Source organism: Falco naumanni, chromosome 4 (assembly GCF_017639655.2).
Source record: "Falco naumanni isolate bFalNau1 chromosome 4, bFalNau1.pat, whole genome shotgun sequence".
NCBI classification, from domain to species: Eukaryota; Metazoa; Chordata; class Aves; order Falconiformes; family Falconidae; genus Falco; species Falco naumanni.
The window spans coordinates 62203673-62220404 of NC_054057.1; the positions used below are offsets into that span (position 1 = coordinate 62203673).

Consider the following 16732-nt stretch of genomic DNA (forward strand, 5'->3'; position numbering starts at 1 on the left):
TGGTTTGGGTTGAAGGGCCCTTAAAGACCCTCCCCCAGTCCCACCCCTGCCACGCGCAGGGCCCCCTTCCCCCAGACCCGGTGGCTCCCAGCCCCGTCCAGCCTGGCCTTGGGCACTGCCAGGGCTGGGGCACCCACAGCTGCTCTGGGCAGCCCGTGCTGGCGCCTCGCCGCCCTCACAGGGAAGGATTTCTCCCTCAGCTCTGATCTCCATCTGCCCTCTCTCAGCGCAAAGCCGTTCCCCCTTGTCCTGGCGCTGCAGGCCCTTGGGAAAAGCCCCTCCCCAGCTTCCTCGCCGGCCCCTTTGGGTGCTGGAAGGTGCTCCAGGCTCTCCAGGAGCCTTCCCTTCTCCGGGCTGAACAGCCCCAGCGCTCCCAGCCCGGCTGCACAGTAGAGGGGCTCCAGCCCTCTGGCCATCTCCGTGGCCTCCTCTGGCCCCGCTCCAACAGGTCCGTGCCCTCCTTATGCTGGGGGCCCCGGAGCTGGAGGCGGCGCCGCAGGGGGGTCTCAGCAGAGCGGGGCAGAGGGGCAGAGCCCCCTCCCTCGCCCCGCCGGCCACGCTGCTGGGGATGCAGCCCAGGGCATGGGGGGCTTTCTGGGCTGCGAGCGCACGTGGCCGGGTCACGTCCAGCTTCTCGCCCACCAGCACCCCCAGTCCCTCTCCTCAGGGCTGCTCCCAACCCATTGTCACCCAGCCGGTGTTTGGGCTTGGCACTGCCCCAACCCGGGTGCAGGACCCTCACCAGAGAGGACACAGAAGCTCCCCAGGCCCGGCTTTACGGCAGCTCTGCTTCCTCTGGGCACAGGACGGGGTGCAACTGTGCACAAGCAGCACGCAGGAGAGGGAACGTGTGAAGGCAATCACCCCTCACGTTCAGCAGAATGCAGCCTAGGTAAGGCTAGCTCATCGCTGACTCTGAGGGTAGGTTAAAGGTGACAATTTAAGCAGAAAATATTTTATTAAGACAGACAATGATTGTTTAGATTTGCAAAGTACTTTGAAGATAAAGTGCCACTACATGTGTCAAGAGACATTATTATTTACGATTATTTGTGGTACAGGATAGCAAGGGATTTAATTATGTTCTATTGTAAATTCTTCCAGACAGAAGCCTGTCATTCGTTTTTCTATAAAACTCCATTTAAAGCAAAAAACCCAGAAGACTGTGAATGTCCTTGTCAGTGCAAGGAAGAGGCTTGAGAGCAGTTAAAAAAATTTGACGTGAACTTTCTCAAAGATGAATGTAACTGATTTTTGGATTGGACCCACGCTAAGCCTGATCAACCGTACAGCACACATTGACTGAAATCCAAATATTTTAACTAAATCTGTTAATACTAGACCACAAATACTAGACCACAAAAATGGTATATTGCCATTATTAATAGATCCTCACAGGGGAAGAACATAAAATTAGGGTCCCAGCGAACCAGAAGCAAGCCAGAAGTATACCACAAGTAAAACCTCTGCTTTTTTTTTTTTTTCTTTTTCTTTTTTTTTTCTTCAGTGGACAGGTTGCATTCGTGCCTTTAAATAAAGGGATGGGAAATCTCCCTCAGCCATACACCTTGCTGGAAAAGGAATGAGCAGGACAGTAAGGCAGCAGAAAAATAAGAAGTGTAAAGGGAAACATTTACATCCAAGATCAGATGAAATCAAATTGCTGTAACTGTTGAGCAAAACTGCATTGCTATTTGCAAATCTTTAGCTCTAGCAAAAGCCCTAAAAGCCAGGTGGAAAGAGGATCCAAAAGCAAAATCCAAAAAAAAAAAAGAGGATCCAAAATTGCCTCTGTCAAATTATCAGAACTATAAAAAGACTTGCATATTTTCATAACATATGCTAATCAATAAAAAAACAACAAAAAAACCCAAACCAAACCAAACCAACCAACCAACCAACAAAACCCCAACCAGAACAAAACCACCATCGCTTTCCAGCAGAAAAAACGATGTAAGAAGGAACCCAGTCGGGTGCCTGAGGCAGCCGGGTCAGGAGCAGGCACAAGGCTCCCGAGACCAGAGCAGCCGCTCATTCCCCTCTGCCAGCAACGTGCCTCTGCTTAAGCTGATCTTCACCATGCAAGTGCCAGGGACAATGCAAGCGGAGAACAAAGATTGCTGTATCAGAGTAAGCGTTAGCAAAAAAACCCTTGCTATTCCCAGTCCAAGTGTCTTTCAACACTATGTGCTATACAGCTAGAAAGTAGACACTTCCAGCTTCTGTGCCGTCCCCATCCCATCCCAATACTCAATTCCTCCTTATCCAAACAAGTTTGGTGGAACATGAGAAACATGATCTCAGAAATATGGTCCCAAGGACTGTAGAAAAAGAGGATTTTTCAGTTCCAAACCCAGTTCTGCAGACCCTCCTAAAACACACAGTCTATATGTGATCTACAAATAAAAGACATAAAAGCAAACAAAAACGACTAGCCAAACTCTTACGATAATTGATTCTGAAAGCACCTATCAATATGTTTCAGCAGCAGATAGTGTACTTAAACCAAAATGTAAATTTGACAGATCCCACAAACCTGGAAAGTAATTTTAGCAAGTATTAAAGCTTGCTGATAGTTGAAAATCCGGTTACGACTGTTGATAATATAAACCAATGTAGGATTACAGCTTACAAAGTCTTGCTTAAAGAAAAAATACCATTAACAACATACTTACAAAGCAAAGTTGCTTCTGAAAGTAAAAATATGGATCCCATGCAAGTAGCACCTTCCCTGAACTGATCCCACAGCAGGTTCCCGAGAAAGAGCACAAAACATTTAGTAGGGCTGCTGACAGCGTCGATTTGTTTGTTTTATCATTTGCTCTGCAAAGATCAGCTCGGTCACATAAACAATTCAGAAGCTAATCCATACAAAACAGCACTTTTGACAACCTACAACACCGACGCTCCCAACACGGACAGCCTACTGTGCTCAGACCTCTGGAAGAAAAAAATATCTGTACCCACTAACATGCAGGACATCACACAGTGAACTTCCAGCAAGGAGCACTCTTAGTAGGGGATTACCATGATAAAGCCTTTTCGCTGCAGGAGATGCTAATCTTGATAGGTCACCGACCAGATCTCTAGCTAGAGGTCAAGTATCTTCAAAATTAATGAGTCTGCAGCCGTGAGATGTCCCTGCCAGCACCAAGTCAAGCAAACAGAAAAAGAGAAGCTTAATAGTTTCATTCATATAGCCGATCTTAAAGCTAATTTGCCCAGATCACTGCACTGGTTTAGTATCTTAAATGGATGCCAAGTTTGCCTTGCTGAAATCGCCACCAAGACCGACAGTTTTGCCAGTCGGCAGAACAAGCCATGCCCTGCAATAAATTCTCAGCAATCTCAAAAGACACTAAGTCCATACCTCCTCTGCAGAGTATGGTATACTACCACCTTTACAAGGAACTTTAAGAAGCATTGTTAGAAAGCAAGTTTGGCAACATGCATATTTTTTATATTCTGCATGAGATTTGGAGCTGTTTTGGTAGCACTCAGTCCCTGCGTGAGGCTCTGCTCCGCACAGCTGCGCTCAGCAGGCTGCTACGGAGAGTCACTGACACGAGCAACTTCCAACTCCCACCACGCAGATTCTCGAGATACTTGCCTGTGTGTCGTCTCCAATTTTTTTTTTATGCACACAGAGGGGTACTACCTCCAATATGCTAACCAGAGGTGTTATATAGGATAGGAGGAGGCATGGAACATCAGGTAAAAAACCCTACAGGCAGCCAAGACATTCTGGGTTCTTCTCCCCTCGCTCAGGACATTGATGCATTACGCAGGGTAAGGGATACAAAAGCCTCACCTTAAAGCTTCACACAGTACCTCTTCAAAGATGCTCAGCGCTCCCTTTGTGCATGCTGGCTTTGCGGTAAACAAAGAACCTCACACGAGTATCTCCTCAGTATTTTATTACGTTTCATTGTTTTGCAACATAGAATATTTTTCTAGTCCAGTTCAGAGTGCAGGGTCTTAAACCCACTGGAAATTAGTATTACAGACAAGCTTCACTAATACCCAAATTCTAAGGCATAAACACAGACAGCTACGTGGAAAAGGACGTAGATCAGCCTACCAAAGGAAGTTTGTACCTTTTTATCCAAGAGGATAAGAGCTCAAGATTAAAAGAAGGTTTTGCATTTAATAAATACATAAAGCATGAAGCTGGCAGCCTTGCTGGAGAAGAATTTATCAAGACTAGAGCTGTCAAACTGGTTACTTCCTGCCCAGTGACTTTCCTCTTGTCAAACTGAAATACAGGCAACTCCATTTAAACTGGTTTTTTGTTTGTTTGTTTTTAAATAAAAATCTGAGGGAAATTGAACACTGGACAGGTTGCCCTGAGAGGTTGTGGAGTCTCTGTCCTTGGAGATAACTCGACACTCAGCTGGACAGAGCCCGAGCAGCCTCCTCTGGTTTCCTTGCTCTTAGCAAGGGTTTTGGACTCAAGGCATCCTTCCAGCCTCCTAAGCCTTCACAGGCACTTCAGCTGCTGCTTTTGGAGAAAAATATTTCTGCCCTTGAAAAAGATAAAAGCTTAACTACCAGGAGCTAGTGCTGAAACCAAATCTGGCTGAGCTTACACTAAATACTTTAATTTGCCGCAATGAGAAGCAAATTAAGATCCACCATTGAGTCAGATGGGAGAAAGAAGATCAGCAATATATTACAGGAATGGAGGGCATTTCAGATGGTGCTGACAATTCAGGAAGCATTTTACTGCTTTTCTGCTGAAATTCCATGCTGTTATATAATCCAGATTGCTAAAAAAGCTCAGTGCATACGACTGTCAGAACCAGTATCTCCTGACTTTAAGGATGCAAAGTCAGTAACTTCAAAGTTCAACACAAGGTTCACATTTTTCCTTAAGAAAAAAAAAATCTGCAAAGAAAATAAAATGCAATTGTTACAGTTTATTGTATAGCTTTTTTTCCTTACTTATTCTTCCCATAGAGGCATTTCTTCAGCAGCAACTGCTTCACGATCAACTGAAAGCAAGAACCAGCGATGCACAGAAAGCACACCTCCCACCCTCAGCTCTAATTGCTGTACAAGCGATGTTTGTTCTCATGCTCCTGTTTCCTGCTGGGAACGTCAGATGCTCGGGAAGTGAGTAATCCATTAGTGCATCCCAGACATTATTGGGGAAGTCTCTATCGATCACCACCAACGCTCTGGACTGCCATGCAGGACAGCTTCCACCACATACTCTCTTGGGATTCCTCCATCTAGAACCGCACTTGATAGACTCTACCTTTTTTAATAACGAAGGCATCTGAAGTCCTCTTTTTAAACACGAGGCTCTCTAAAGACTTATTTCCACAGCATTGCCATAGGCACATATAAACAGAACAGCTCTGCCTAGGAGATTTCTCTTACCCATGAAGTGTTACTCTGAGCAGGTATCTGCTCAGTGAATTAAGAGAACGATACCTGTGTTTTCTGCAGGAAGATGAGGATTACAGGAATGCTGCCCATGTTACCAGACATTTTAAAAATGGGCACTTGAAGCATGGTTCAATATTTTTAGTTTTTGCTGTTCTTGGGCTTTTTGTTTGTTTTTTTCTTAAGTGAGATTTTGGAGAGCTAAGTGATACAACTCAGACAGTTTTACTGTTTTCTTGGGCTTCCTTCCTAAAGCTAAGGGCCTTCTGCATATACTTCAAAGTGAGTATTTCAATCCAAAGCCATGCAAAAAAACCCCACAAACCTGTTCAACAGGCCCAACACAAGATGCAGACAATATAAAAGAACATCTCTACATATAGAAAACCCAAAGCAGTAACACCAACACTGAGTCAGCTAAATCACTCCCCCATCCCCTGGCCTTGGATCCAGCCTCACTAATTGAGAAGAACAATGTACAAGAAGGTATCTGAACATCTTGAGCAGGCAGCCTTGCCCAAAATTTATGAAGCTGGAATAAGCAAACTTCTGAGGCTAAAGACTCACAGCACGGGAGCTGCCAGCTTCTTATGATGGGGGGTCCTAAACCCAGTTTGCTGGCACCAGAGGAGAGCCCAAGAGATGTGAGGACCAGGTGGTGGAACCTCACCCTCCATGCTGCCAGCCCGGCCACAGCTCCTGAGCGGAGACCTCGTGCTTGTGGATACGCAGGTCTGCGAGTGCGAGCAAGGAGAGAATGATAGCAAGTGAAGAGAGTTTTGTTTGAAATAAGTATAGCTGGCCTTTCCATAAAAGTCTCACACCGAGTTGTGTTGCTTTAACATCCTACAAAAGCCTCCTGATTTCAGAGCAATCTGGAAGCTACCAGCACAGCATGATGCTGCAACAAGGCACAAGGAAGGAAGCCCCAAAGAGTTTTTGCAGTGGACTACAGCCCCTCCATGCTCGGTACTACCCCTAGCAGGGAGAGTGTGTCCCTTACACTGTCACCACAAGCCAGTGACACTGCAGTTTACAGCAGCAAGCTGTGACCCAGAGTGCTGTCATCCCTCATTCTGCGCAGGAAAAAGTTATTTCCCTTGAAAGGGCTGTTACCAAATTTAAACAGCTTTGTACTGATTCAGGGAATGCTCCGGTTCAAACACATAATTCTATCTCCTCGAGCAGAGGCTGGAGCAGCATCCCAGACGTGGCAGTTGCACATGTTGAGAAGACTGACTGCTCTAGATTAATCCAGGGTCAAAATAAGTGCACAGTACTTCAGAGAGAAGCCTTTGAGAAGAGCTGAAGCAGCAGCAACAAACCAGCATAAGGATTCATTCAGCAAAGGTCAGTGCTGAGCTTAATGCTCAAGCCCTTCACACACAGATATACAGAGGCACGAACTGCCACCCTGGAGGGGCGTACGGGCTTTGCTTTTCAAGGAAGACAGGTTTGGGAGTCCTTTTCCTCCAGGCAATGGAAGTAGACTCCTGAGCAGGGACACGGGTCTCCCCTAAACCTCTGGAGTTGTGGGTGGGGAAGGACGAGAAAACATTACTACAGGGACACGATGCACCACAGACATGCCACCCAAAAGTCTGGGCAATGAGCAGGAACTACGGGTGCTGTGCATGAACAGGTGGTGATGTTTGAGCCCTGGCCTCGAGACACGTGCTGCAAGGCACCTCTGGGGTACATGGGCACCCCATGGAACTGAGGACCAGAGGACTGCTCAGCAGTGAGCGGCCCAGGCACAACCTGCAGTCCAGCCGAGATGATGGGCCAGTCCCTGGGACACGTTACAGGGAATCCCGAGCTTCAGCTGGATGAAGGTTAATAGCTAAAGAGGGTTCAGGACACCATGAACACCGACAAGCAGCTAATGCACACTGCAGGTAGGGACTGGGACTTTCAAAGCACAGTGCCCCCCGCCCCCAGGAAATCTAGGAGCCAGAGAACAGATTTAAAAATAAACAAACACCTGAGGTATAAAAAGCCAGTAAAATTCTTGAAGAAAACATCCCCTACATACTACCTGATGATGATTTGGTAACTTGTGTTGAGGAACTCCAACCTCCTCTAAGCTTTATTCTTCTGTACCAAGACCAATCACATCTACCCAAAAATATCATGAAAAATAAGCCTGAAAATTTCTCTTCAGCTAGACACAAAATGCTTCTTTTATCTTTAAGATCATAAGATAGCACAGGATTTCTTCTTACCCATGCCAGAGAGATTAACCAATTACTGTTCTCTCCAAGAAAAATATTACATTTTTGAGATGTCTTTTCATGGGTCAGTTAAACATCACACGTTCCCCATATCCCCAGACCGTCTTCCATTTGCCTGCTTGACAGACACTGGGCAGAGCAACCCAGCCAAGTCGTCATCAAAAGCAACTGGAGCAGAATAACTGCCTCTACCTCCTCACACACACTGCTCCTGCGAGGACGTGGCCGCTGCTTTCCTGTGCTGCGCTGCATTTCGGTTGTGATCTGCTAAGTTCCCAGGTTCTCTCCTGAAAACCTCCAAGTGCTTCTCTGCTGAATTCTTTCTTCAAATGTAATCGGGGCCAGAGAAGAAAGTAAAAATAAATAAAAGTACTTACAGTCTCTATCAAACGATCACAATCTCCAACTGTATTCTTTCAGAAGTCAATATTTACAGACAGAAACACATACAGGAACAAGGTCCATACACCATCACATCTCAAGTGCCCAGCCAACTACTTGAAAGTGATCCACTCGTAAGTACTTTTCAAGAGCTCTTTCTCCAGCTGAGGAGGACACAAAACTGGCTGTCTCTTCTCAAAACTTTTAACAAGCTAACTGCATCAAGGGCACATTCTTACTCACTGCACTTCATCTTACCTACACCTCATTTGCCACTTTGCAAACAAAATCAGCCTGAAAGACTGTTCTTGGAGCAGTGCCTCCTGTTTATTACCCTGCTGCTCTCTAGCTGGTTGTAAGCTCATGGTTTCATCATTTCTTCTAGTATCCTTTCACTAATTCAAATAAGGTTGCCAATTAGTAATGCTTCCTATCTCTACCCTGGGTACGGTGCTTGCCCTGTTCCATTACCTGGCAGCTCCTGCCCCATCGCCACGAGTTCCAGACGGTGCTGGTGGGTCGGAGGCTCACCTTGCTTGTACTCTGCTGTGTGCCACGGCTTGCTGTTGAGGCCGACGCTACCCCCTGTGAAACAGTGCTACTTCCCAAATGAAATAATAAAAAGCTCAACTGAAGGACACAAGCCTTTGAATACTGCAGCATTTTTTGCATCATTTAATAGTTTTTCTTTCAACCTTTTCTTATGTCTAATAAATTAGAAAGTCCCTTCATTTTGACTTGTGTACTTCAGTAGCTGTAAATCACTATGTACCATAATTTGTGTAGTTTTTAAATCTCTTGAGCTATAAGTCCTAGCTTCCATTATTAGTTTCCTCCTTTTTTCCAGGCCCTTTAAAGAACCCCTGACACAGCCACCTTCATAATAGTCTACAAACGTCTTGCCTATACACATGAATCTTGCCTTCAATAGTTTTTAGCATTTCATCTTCCCAACAGATTTAACCCATGAGATCCCTGACTGCCAAGATAATTTCAATGCACTATCATTTTCTGCCTGCTGCTCATACCTTTACTTACCTAAAAATAGCCAAACCTATCACGTTTGCTTGCTTTCCACCTTTCCTTCTATCCTTACCTTCATTCAGCTCTCATAAGTAAAAACATGCATAGAGACAGCACCAGCTTACTTATTAACCCTTCTCCTAGTTAAAAAAATCTAAAACATTTATTTCAGATATTTCTAGACCATAAGTCAACACTTAGCCAACACTTATCCCCAAATCCAGACGCCCAGAGCTGTTAGCAAGAAAGCCACTCAGAAGACTAAGAATGTATTATAAATATGCATGGAACCTGGGAACTCTGAGAAATTTTAATGCAATACTGCTCTGTGTTCAACCGCACGGTATCAGTAATTCCATCCCCAGAACCGGCAGTGTTTGATTGCTGCTTAGATTCAAAACGCTTCGTTTCTTTTGACCTACATATTTTGGCACTTTTACTCTTTCCCCGCTTGCTTCACATGAGATCCACAGGAACCATTCACAAGTGACATTATATATTGTCATTCTCAAAACATATAAATACGTACAGATACATATATGTATACACACACACACACACGTGTGTGTGTATATATATATCTTTTCCACTGCTTCCTGAACCCCATCTGTGGATGCATGCACAGAGAAGTCCCCATACGCTTGTTCTGCAGAATGAGATAGTGATAACGGAAATAAGTGCTTAAAATAGAAAATTTCCCTTCAGCATTACAGTCATGTTTGTTTAATGCTGAGATTATAGCCCGTTTCTCAGCCTATGTTCACACACGTTGCGGTGACCTACTTTCCGCTTTTAAAATCCCATGGCAAAGCGGCGAGCTCACATGAGGAACCAGAAGCAGTCAAGAGAAATCTGCCACATTTGTAATATAGTTTTATGGCCATTAATCCCAGCTAGTGTCAAACTAATGACACCAGGGACATCAAAGAATGAAGCCCTTTATATAATACTAGAAGAATCTACAATTCTATTACTATTTATTCAGGAAGCTTCTGCTTAGAGAATGAGAAAAGTGACATGCTGTCTCTGCTCTTTTGAAATCGTTATAATTTACAGTCTTGTAAAGAGTCAGCCAGTTTTCTAGGAATTTTTTAATTCCTCACTAAGGAGTTTTTGGTGTTTTGTAGTGCTAAATAAACCTTGTCAATACTATTTTCTCTCTGTGAAACTAATACAAAGTACCTGAACAAGCCACTAGAGATCGAACACAGTCATGTGACGGAAGCAGTTCACCTAAAAGGGAAGGCTGCTGCAGCTGATATTTGCATGGGAGCTCTCACCTACATCCTACAGACCCAAGATGTAAAGGAAAGAAAGAAAACAAAAATATTACTCAGATCTCTGGTCTAATATTGAATTGTCTCACCTAGATGTATTTGACAGAGTCGGGTCTCAGGCAGAGAGCGAAAGCAGAACCGCTAATGCTCCGGCTGTTTGACAGTAAGTAGACTGGACATTTCCAGGGTTATCAGAAGACTTTCATGGCCCGTGAAGCTCCAGCCACATCCAGAACCGCACTGAATGCACTGCAGGGCATTTCTGCAGTCAGAGCAGACAAGTCTTCTGTTTTGTTTTCAATTTAGGAAAAATACAACAGTGCACAGAAAGTCTGACCTTGAAACACAGCTGGGCAACTGCACTGCACCACATCTTATGAGCCGCCCCCTGCTCTGCAGAGGGATGCCAAGGTGCAACATGTGTCTGCTGTGTACTGGCAACCAGCATACTCGCAGCACCAACTGGAAAGCACATTCGAAGGCTGCAAAAAAAGTGCTGTACATCATTAGGCGGCAGGTTACCCCCAAGTATATCAATGAGGAAAAAAAGAGAAAACTCAAATCCCCCTCCCCATAATTTTATGTAGGTATGGTTTGAAACACAAAATTTTAATTAACCACTCAGTTCAAAGATGCACACTGAGACATCCTGCTCTAGTTAAGTTTGTTTACTTCATTGAGATTTAGTGCCAAAACATTTTTATGCAGCAGCCTTGGTAGGGAAGTCCCCACAATGATGGCATCCGTGGAACTCGGTTCACCTTCAACTAACCATAACCCTGAAGAGCAAACAGCAATTTATAGCGTAGAATCCTGGAACGGTTTGGGTTGGGAAGGACCTGAAAGATCTTCTAGTTCCAGTCCCTTGCAATTATTCCTTCAACAAGCAGGACTGCCTTTCAAGGCTAGTTTCTGAGTAAATCACTTCAATGAATACAAAATGATAAAGAATGAACAACCTAAAGAATAAGAAGTAAAAAAATTGATGTGACCCCTAAGACCAGCTCCTCTATAATCAACACAAAAACCACAACTGGTAGTTGAAACCAATAGAGCTTACATATTTATATATATATACACACACACACATATATATGTATGTTTCTTTTTAACTGAAAGTCTGATCAGCTAAATCTAATCTTCCTCAACTCTCAGCTACCAAACTAGGCAACTCTAATTGTGATCTTTTACTGATTACTTGGTTCCCATTTATGCTGAATCTGAGACTATGGCTTTAGTAGAATACAGTATTGCATTAAACTATCTGAAACTTCAAGAACTATACATATAAATGCAGAGTTTTCTTTTTTTTTAAGCAGAATCAATCATTTTGGTTGTTGACACACTTGATCGGTCCCTAAAACCTTGCAAGACTGTTTTCATGTGAGTGACATTTTGAAAGATAAGCTGTTTGCATCATTGAAAAAAACAGGATAGTGTTAACATAAGAGATGTAACATAACCAATTTCCTAGACAAAACATGGAAGACTTGACTTAGCTGAAAGCAACGTATTTTTATCTGTAGCCAGGGGAAATGTTAGAGAAACTGGAAACACAGAGAAATGTCATAAAGGTAAATAAAAAATTGGCTAAGTGAGAAGTGGCAAGGCAATGTCAAAAGGGATACTGTCTTGCTGGAGGAACATAACTAATTATTAATCTCTGAAGATCAAGAAACCAGAATAACTCAGGCTTAAGATTTTTATTTTTAATCTTAGAAATGAGAAAGGGTCCTGATGAAATGAAGTGAAGTGAAAAGATGAAGTCAGCAAACTGTCAGGATGCCATCCAGGGAAAATTCAGTGATTTTGAGTATCAGAATGGTAGACATGAGACAAAGCTTGCCATTATGAAATTCAAAGTCATGCAAGGGACCAAAACAATGAACTAACAGGATTTATGCCATAAACAAAGAGTTCAAAGAGAAACACAGGCTGTGCTAACTACTCAAATACGAAAAGATTGAACTGTGTGATGAAGAGATGAGGGAAGGCAGGAGCCTGACAGGCAAGGGATGTCTGTTAGAGAATGGGATGCGTTAAGACCACAGCAAGATTTCTTCAGCAAAACACACCACACAGCTCTGATCAGTATCCCGGGATCCACAACAAAAAACAATGACTTGGGACTGGAAGATGGACAACAATATTACAGCTTTCTTGAATACCATGAAGAAAAGACTGAGTTCCCAAGAGGTTTAGCTCAGCAAAAAAAGAAGGGAAGGGAACTGATTCTTCTCTGCAAGTTTACTGGGGCAATAGTTAGGGAGGTGGAAGTGTTTCCTCAAACTTAAAGGCAATATTTGCACAGAACAACTTTCTAAGTAACCTTCAGGGAGTGGAAGCAGTGAAACAGTCCACGAGCCATGAAAGGAAAACATCTTTTTCAAGGGGTTTATTAAAGAAATCACTCCTCTACCTACAGTAGTTAGTATCTGGGTTTGATTACCCAAGAACATCTTTCCAGGCTCATGCTCACTTTGCAGCACTATTAATTTAAACCAGACACATTTCAAGTTTATTAATAAATATGCCTGGTGCTTCAGTCACCAGCAGTAAAGGCGGCACAGGACAGCCCCAAGACACACCAATGTGCAGCTCAGTGAAACACCCTGCCAGCAAAGGCACTGCACTGGGCTCACCACTGCAGCATCCCGAAGTCTGACCCCAAAGTCAGAGTTTATATGTCATCCCGGTGAAACGGGCAAAAGGCTAGCTAGCCTTTTCAAAATACCGTTTGTGCCTTAGTTTCTCAGCAGGATTGATGACTTCCATAAACATCGAATAGAAGGCAGGCTGGGTTAAGTTACTAAAATTTAACCATGTAATTTTGGGCTATAACCAGCACATGGAGTAAGTCTGAATTTTACAAAAGAGACAAATTTAAAGACAACAAAGAGTTGTATTTACTTAATTATGTATGAAAATCTGGCTTCTCTTACTACTGTATTTTACACTAAACACACTGCAAATAAAAGTATGCTATGAGAATAAGTTAGATGCTTGCCTGTGTGTTAACTGCATCCATGTGACACTATCACTCTTTAAAACATGTATCTGGAGGGACTGTATTTTTCTGTAGGTTCAAACAGTAAATGGAAATCAGCCTTTCAGTTCTTCACTATTACATTTCAGATTTGTGCACTCGGTTGGTTTGAAGAAAACCCACAATATTATACAGCTTTACATTTAAACAAAGTCCATGGTTTGTAGAATACATTCACATTCAGAACAGAAACGTCTCGGCGTGCGATCAGCTGTAACTTACTGACCCAGGCTAGTTTTAAAGGAATAACCTGAAAGGGAAGAGAGCCAAGGTGGTCTCAAGAAGCCAGCCCAGCAGTGCACGTGCCTGTTGCACAGGGTTGGGCTCTAAAGACTCTCTCCCTTAACCTAAGAAAGTTTGATCCCATCAACAACGTTCCACAATTGGCCTTTTTAACAAGTCATTCTGGTTTCCCCTGTCTGGCACCATCCCCCTTCAACAATATTTGCCAAAAAAAACCCTAATTTCAGATTACCTGGGTTTGTATTTGGTTTGTCTCCATGCTGTAAGCCGTAACTGCAGCAGGAGCAATGGCAGGAAGTAGGATGCTGCTATGGTAGCGGTCCAGCTGAACTTGGAAAGGTGACAATGTGACACCATAATACTCCAATACAACAAGAATCCTATTTTAAAGCCACATTTTAATATTAAAGAAGCAGAAGTATCTTTTCTCAAACTTAAGAGAAAACATTCTTACTTCACATCTCAGAGACACTTGACTAAACTGAATAGCCAACTTCGTATTATCTGTGTGTATCAGATGCTTGTTCTCTGCTATCAGGAACGCCCTTGGACTTTCTACCCTGTTGATAAATTGCATTCTACAGCAGCACATCTTAAACTGGCACCAAGAAAGAGATTTTAAAGAACAAAAAGCTGTGTACCAATTAAGGCAGGATACGTGGCATCATATCAAGTACCCAGACACCTCTAACCCTTCTCCTCTGCCAAATCCCATTAACACGGAACAGTTCATACAGCCATTACAGAGAGACGATGAGACCCACAACAGCTTTCTGCTGGAAAACACTGCCACATCTCAGGTCCCAGTGCTCTGCCTGCCAGTTTCTGGTTGGGAAGCAACAACTGTAATGGTTGGCTCAGGAAACCCAAGTTATCCCCCCAGCCTTCCCACTAATGTACCATGTGGCATCATCATTAAGTACCAGTGCATTTTCCTCTTGAATCTGGTAAACAGCCATTTAACATTAGAAGTTTTAATCTGCACAGAAAAAAGGAGTCCAGACGAATAAAATGCCATTGCTTAGTCCTACAGTCATCTCTGAGGAAACTACCAACCCTCTTAAATGCAAGTCACTGTTAAATCTCCAGCAGTTCAGAAAGAGCAGAGAAAGACAGCATGTTTAGCCAGACTCTGGTTTTTCAGGAAGCCAGACTAACCTGAGGGCATGGGAAAACTAACTTGTCTCAGAGAACTACAGAAAATTCTTTTTCAGAATAGACAGGTCAAATACAGTGTGCTCTAGTTAACAGGAAAAAGGTTAAATAACATAAGGAGTTACATGACAAAACAAAATCAAGCATCCCTTCAGGATAATTTCTTCCTTGAAGTGAATTATGTTTTGTTCACTTCCTAGAGTCTCAGGTCACTTCTGTGCCTTGCCAAGTAATTTCTAACTCCATAGTTGCCCACAGCATCAATTGTCTACAGAATTATCTACAGCCCTAAAGCTATATGATCACTCTTAAGGGAGCTGTTAATCTTGCATAGTTTAACAGGCATTGATTAAATGTGAACAGCCAGATGCCTGGTAAGAAATTTCAATTTCTACCCAGCCACCTCCAGGAAGTAGCTTATTTTGCCATCCAGTGCTGCCAAAATGAATGGCCGCATTTATGGAACAGCCTCCTCGACAAACACCAGTGTCTCTGTGCTAGGGAAACCACGCTCCTACCCAGCTCGTTACAGCAGAACAGAACACCTTCCTGTGAGGAGAGACCCACTCTGACCTATCGAGTTGAGCTTTTATCACATCAGATGAAGGCAAGGATGTACCACACAGTATTCATCAACACAAACGGAAAAAGGAAGAGCACATACTTAAAATAATAATCAAACATTGGACTTCGCAGTTTTCAAGAGCAGGGTAAGCCGCACAGCAGCACCCAAAGGGAGCAGAGACCTATTCCAAGAGGACCAGGCAGAGCTCCTGGGGCCAGGAGAGGACAATGGGATCCTGAGCATCCCTCATACCTTGTTTCAGAGTTTATAACACTGGAAAGTCACTAACCTTTTCTTTTCTGATACTCGTTCAGCAATAATTCAGGTAACTTTTATGCTATACTGGGCAAAATCCTGACTATTTCAGAAACACAAACTCTGCTGAAGGTTTACTTGGTATTTTATGGGTTGGAACTGGCAATTAGCTGCCCAAATTGTACCAAAATAGCAGCAAAAAGGGGGATTGCTGATAAGCATATTTATAATATCTTTATTTTTCAGTGAATTACTCATGCAAGACTATGTGAGCTGAATTTGTTCAAAAACATTTCCATAGAGAGTAGTTTTATGGGGTTTAATGAGGAAACACTAGCAGGCAGCTTGCTAAGCGTCTAAGCTGAATTTCCATTTGTTCGGCCATTTAAAAAGCACACTTGCTCTGAGGCGTCAATTTACTCACACTACCAACCACCAAAGACCTCCTCTCGCCCAGCCTCACCCACCGTATCCAGATACATTTCTTAACTGCAAGATTTTCTTTTTCCAGAAAAGCTCAAATTAATCCAAGATTACCCTTGCTACTAGTCAACACCACCAAAACGAGAACACTGCGATAGTAACAGATGCAGCCTAGCTATAAAAGATAAAATGCACAATATAATCAGCCTTAGGCTATTTTCAGTGATGGGACTGAACTGGAAGAAGATTGAAGAGCTAAGGCCTCCGAGTGAGCTACAACTAGAGCCAGGATTAGGGAAGTTTCCTAACCCCCAGGTTCATATTTGGCCCATGTTATATGACCTCTCAAAGCCACTCCGACATCCCAGCACACAATTCTTTCTGAATTTTTTGTAAGCAGGACAGACCCCTATTAAATCAGACTTTACAAACAGAACCCCCAGGTTCTGAAGAACAGGAATTAGAGGTGAAAAAAGGAAGAGCTGTAACGAGAGCGCTGCGGACCATGAAGAGGTGGCAGCTGGAGCAGCACAGCACCTTCCACACACTCCCACCTTCCCTGCCGCAGCTCCCAGCCTGTGTTGGAGCCGCCGGCCATCCACCCAGGCCTGCAGGTGTGCGATGACTAAACCACTGCAAAGATGCATTCCTACTTGCTTTTTGCTGTTAGCTCAGTAGCTTAATCCAGGGGCTTGGCCACATTACTAACTGAAGGCAAATATTTAGATAACTGATCTAA

At 43.5% G+C, this 16732-nt stretch overlaps 1 protein-coding gene across 11 annotated transcripts in view; it reads right to left on the reverse strand.

Moving 5' to 3' along the window:
- Positions 1–16732, reverse strand: part of MAP4 (microtubule associated protein 4) — a 170439-nt gene that overhangs the window by 72801 nt on the left and 80906 nt on the right. The window contains exon 1 of one of the 11 annotated variants that reach the window (XM_040589746.1): positions 2676–2969. The exons of the other annotated variants lie outside the window; for them this stretch is intronic. Coding sequence (XP_040445680.1) covers positions 2676–2715 — 40 coding nt within the window. The 5' untranslated portion in view covers positions 2716–2969. Of the gene's footprint in view, positions 1–2675; positions 2970–16732 lie in introns of those variants that run through there. 11 annotated transcript variants of the gene reach the window in all.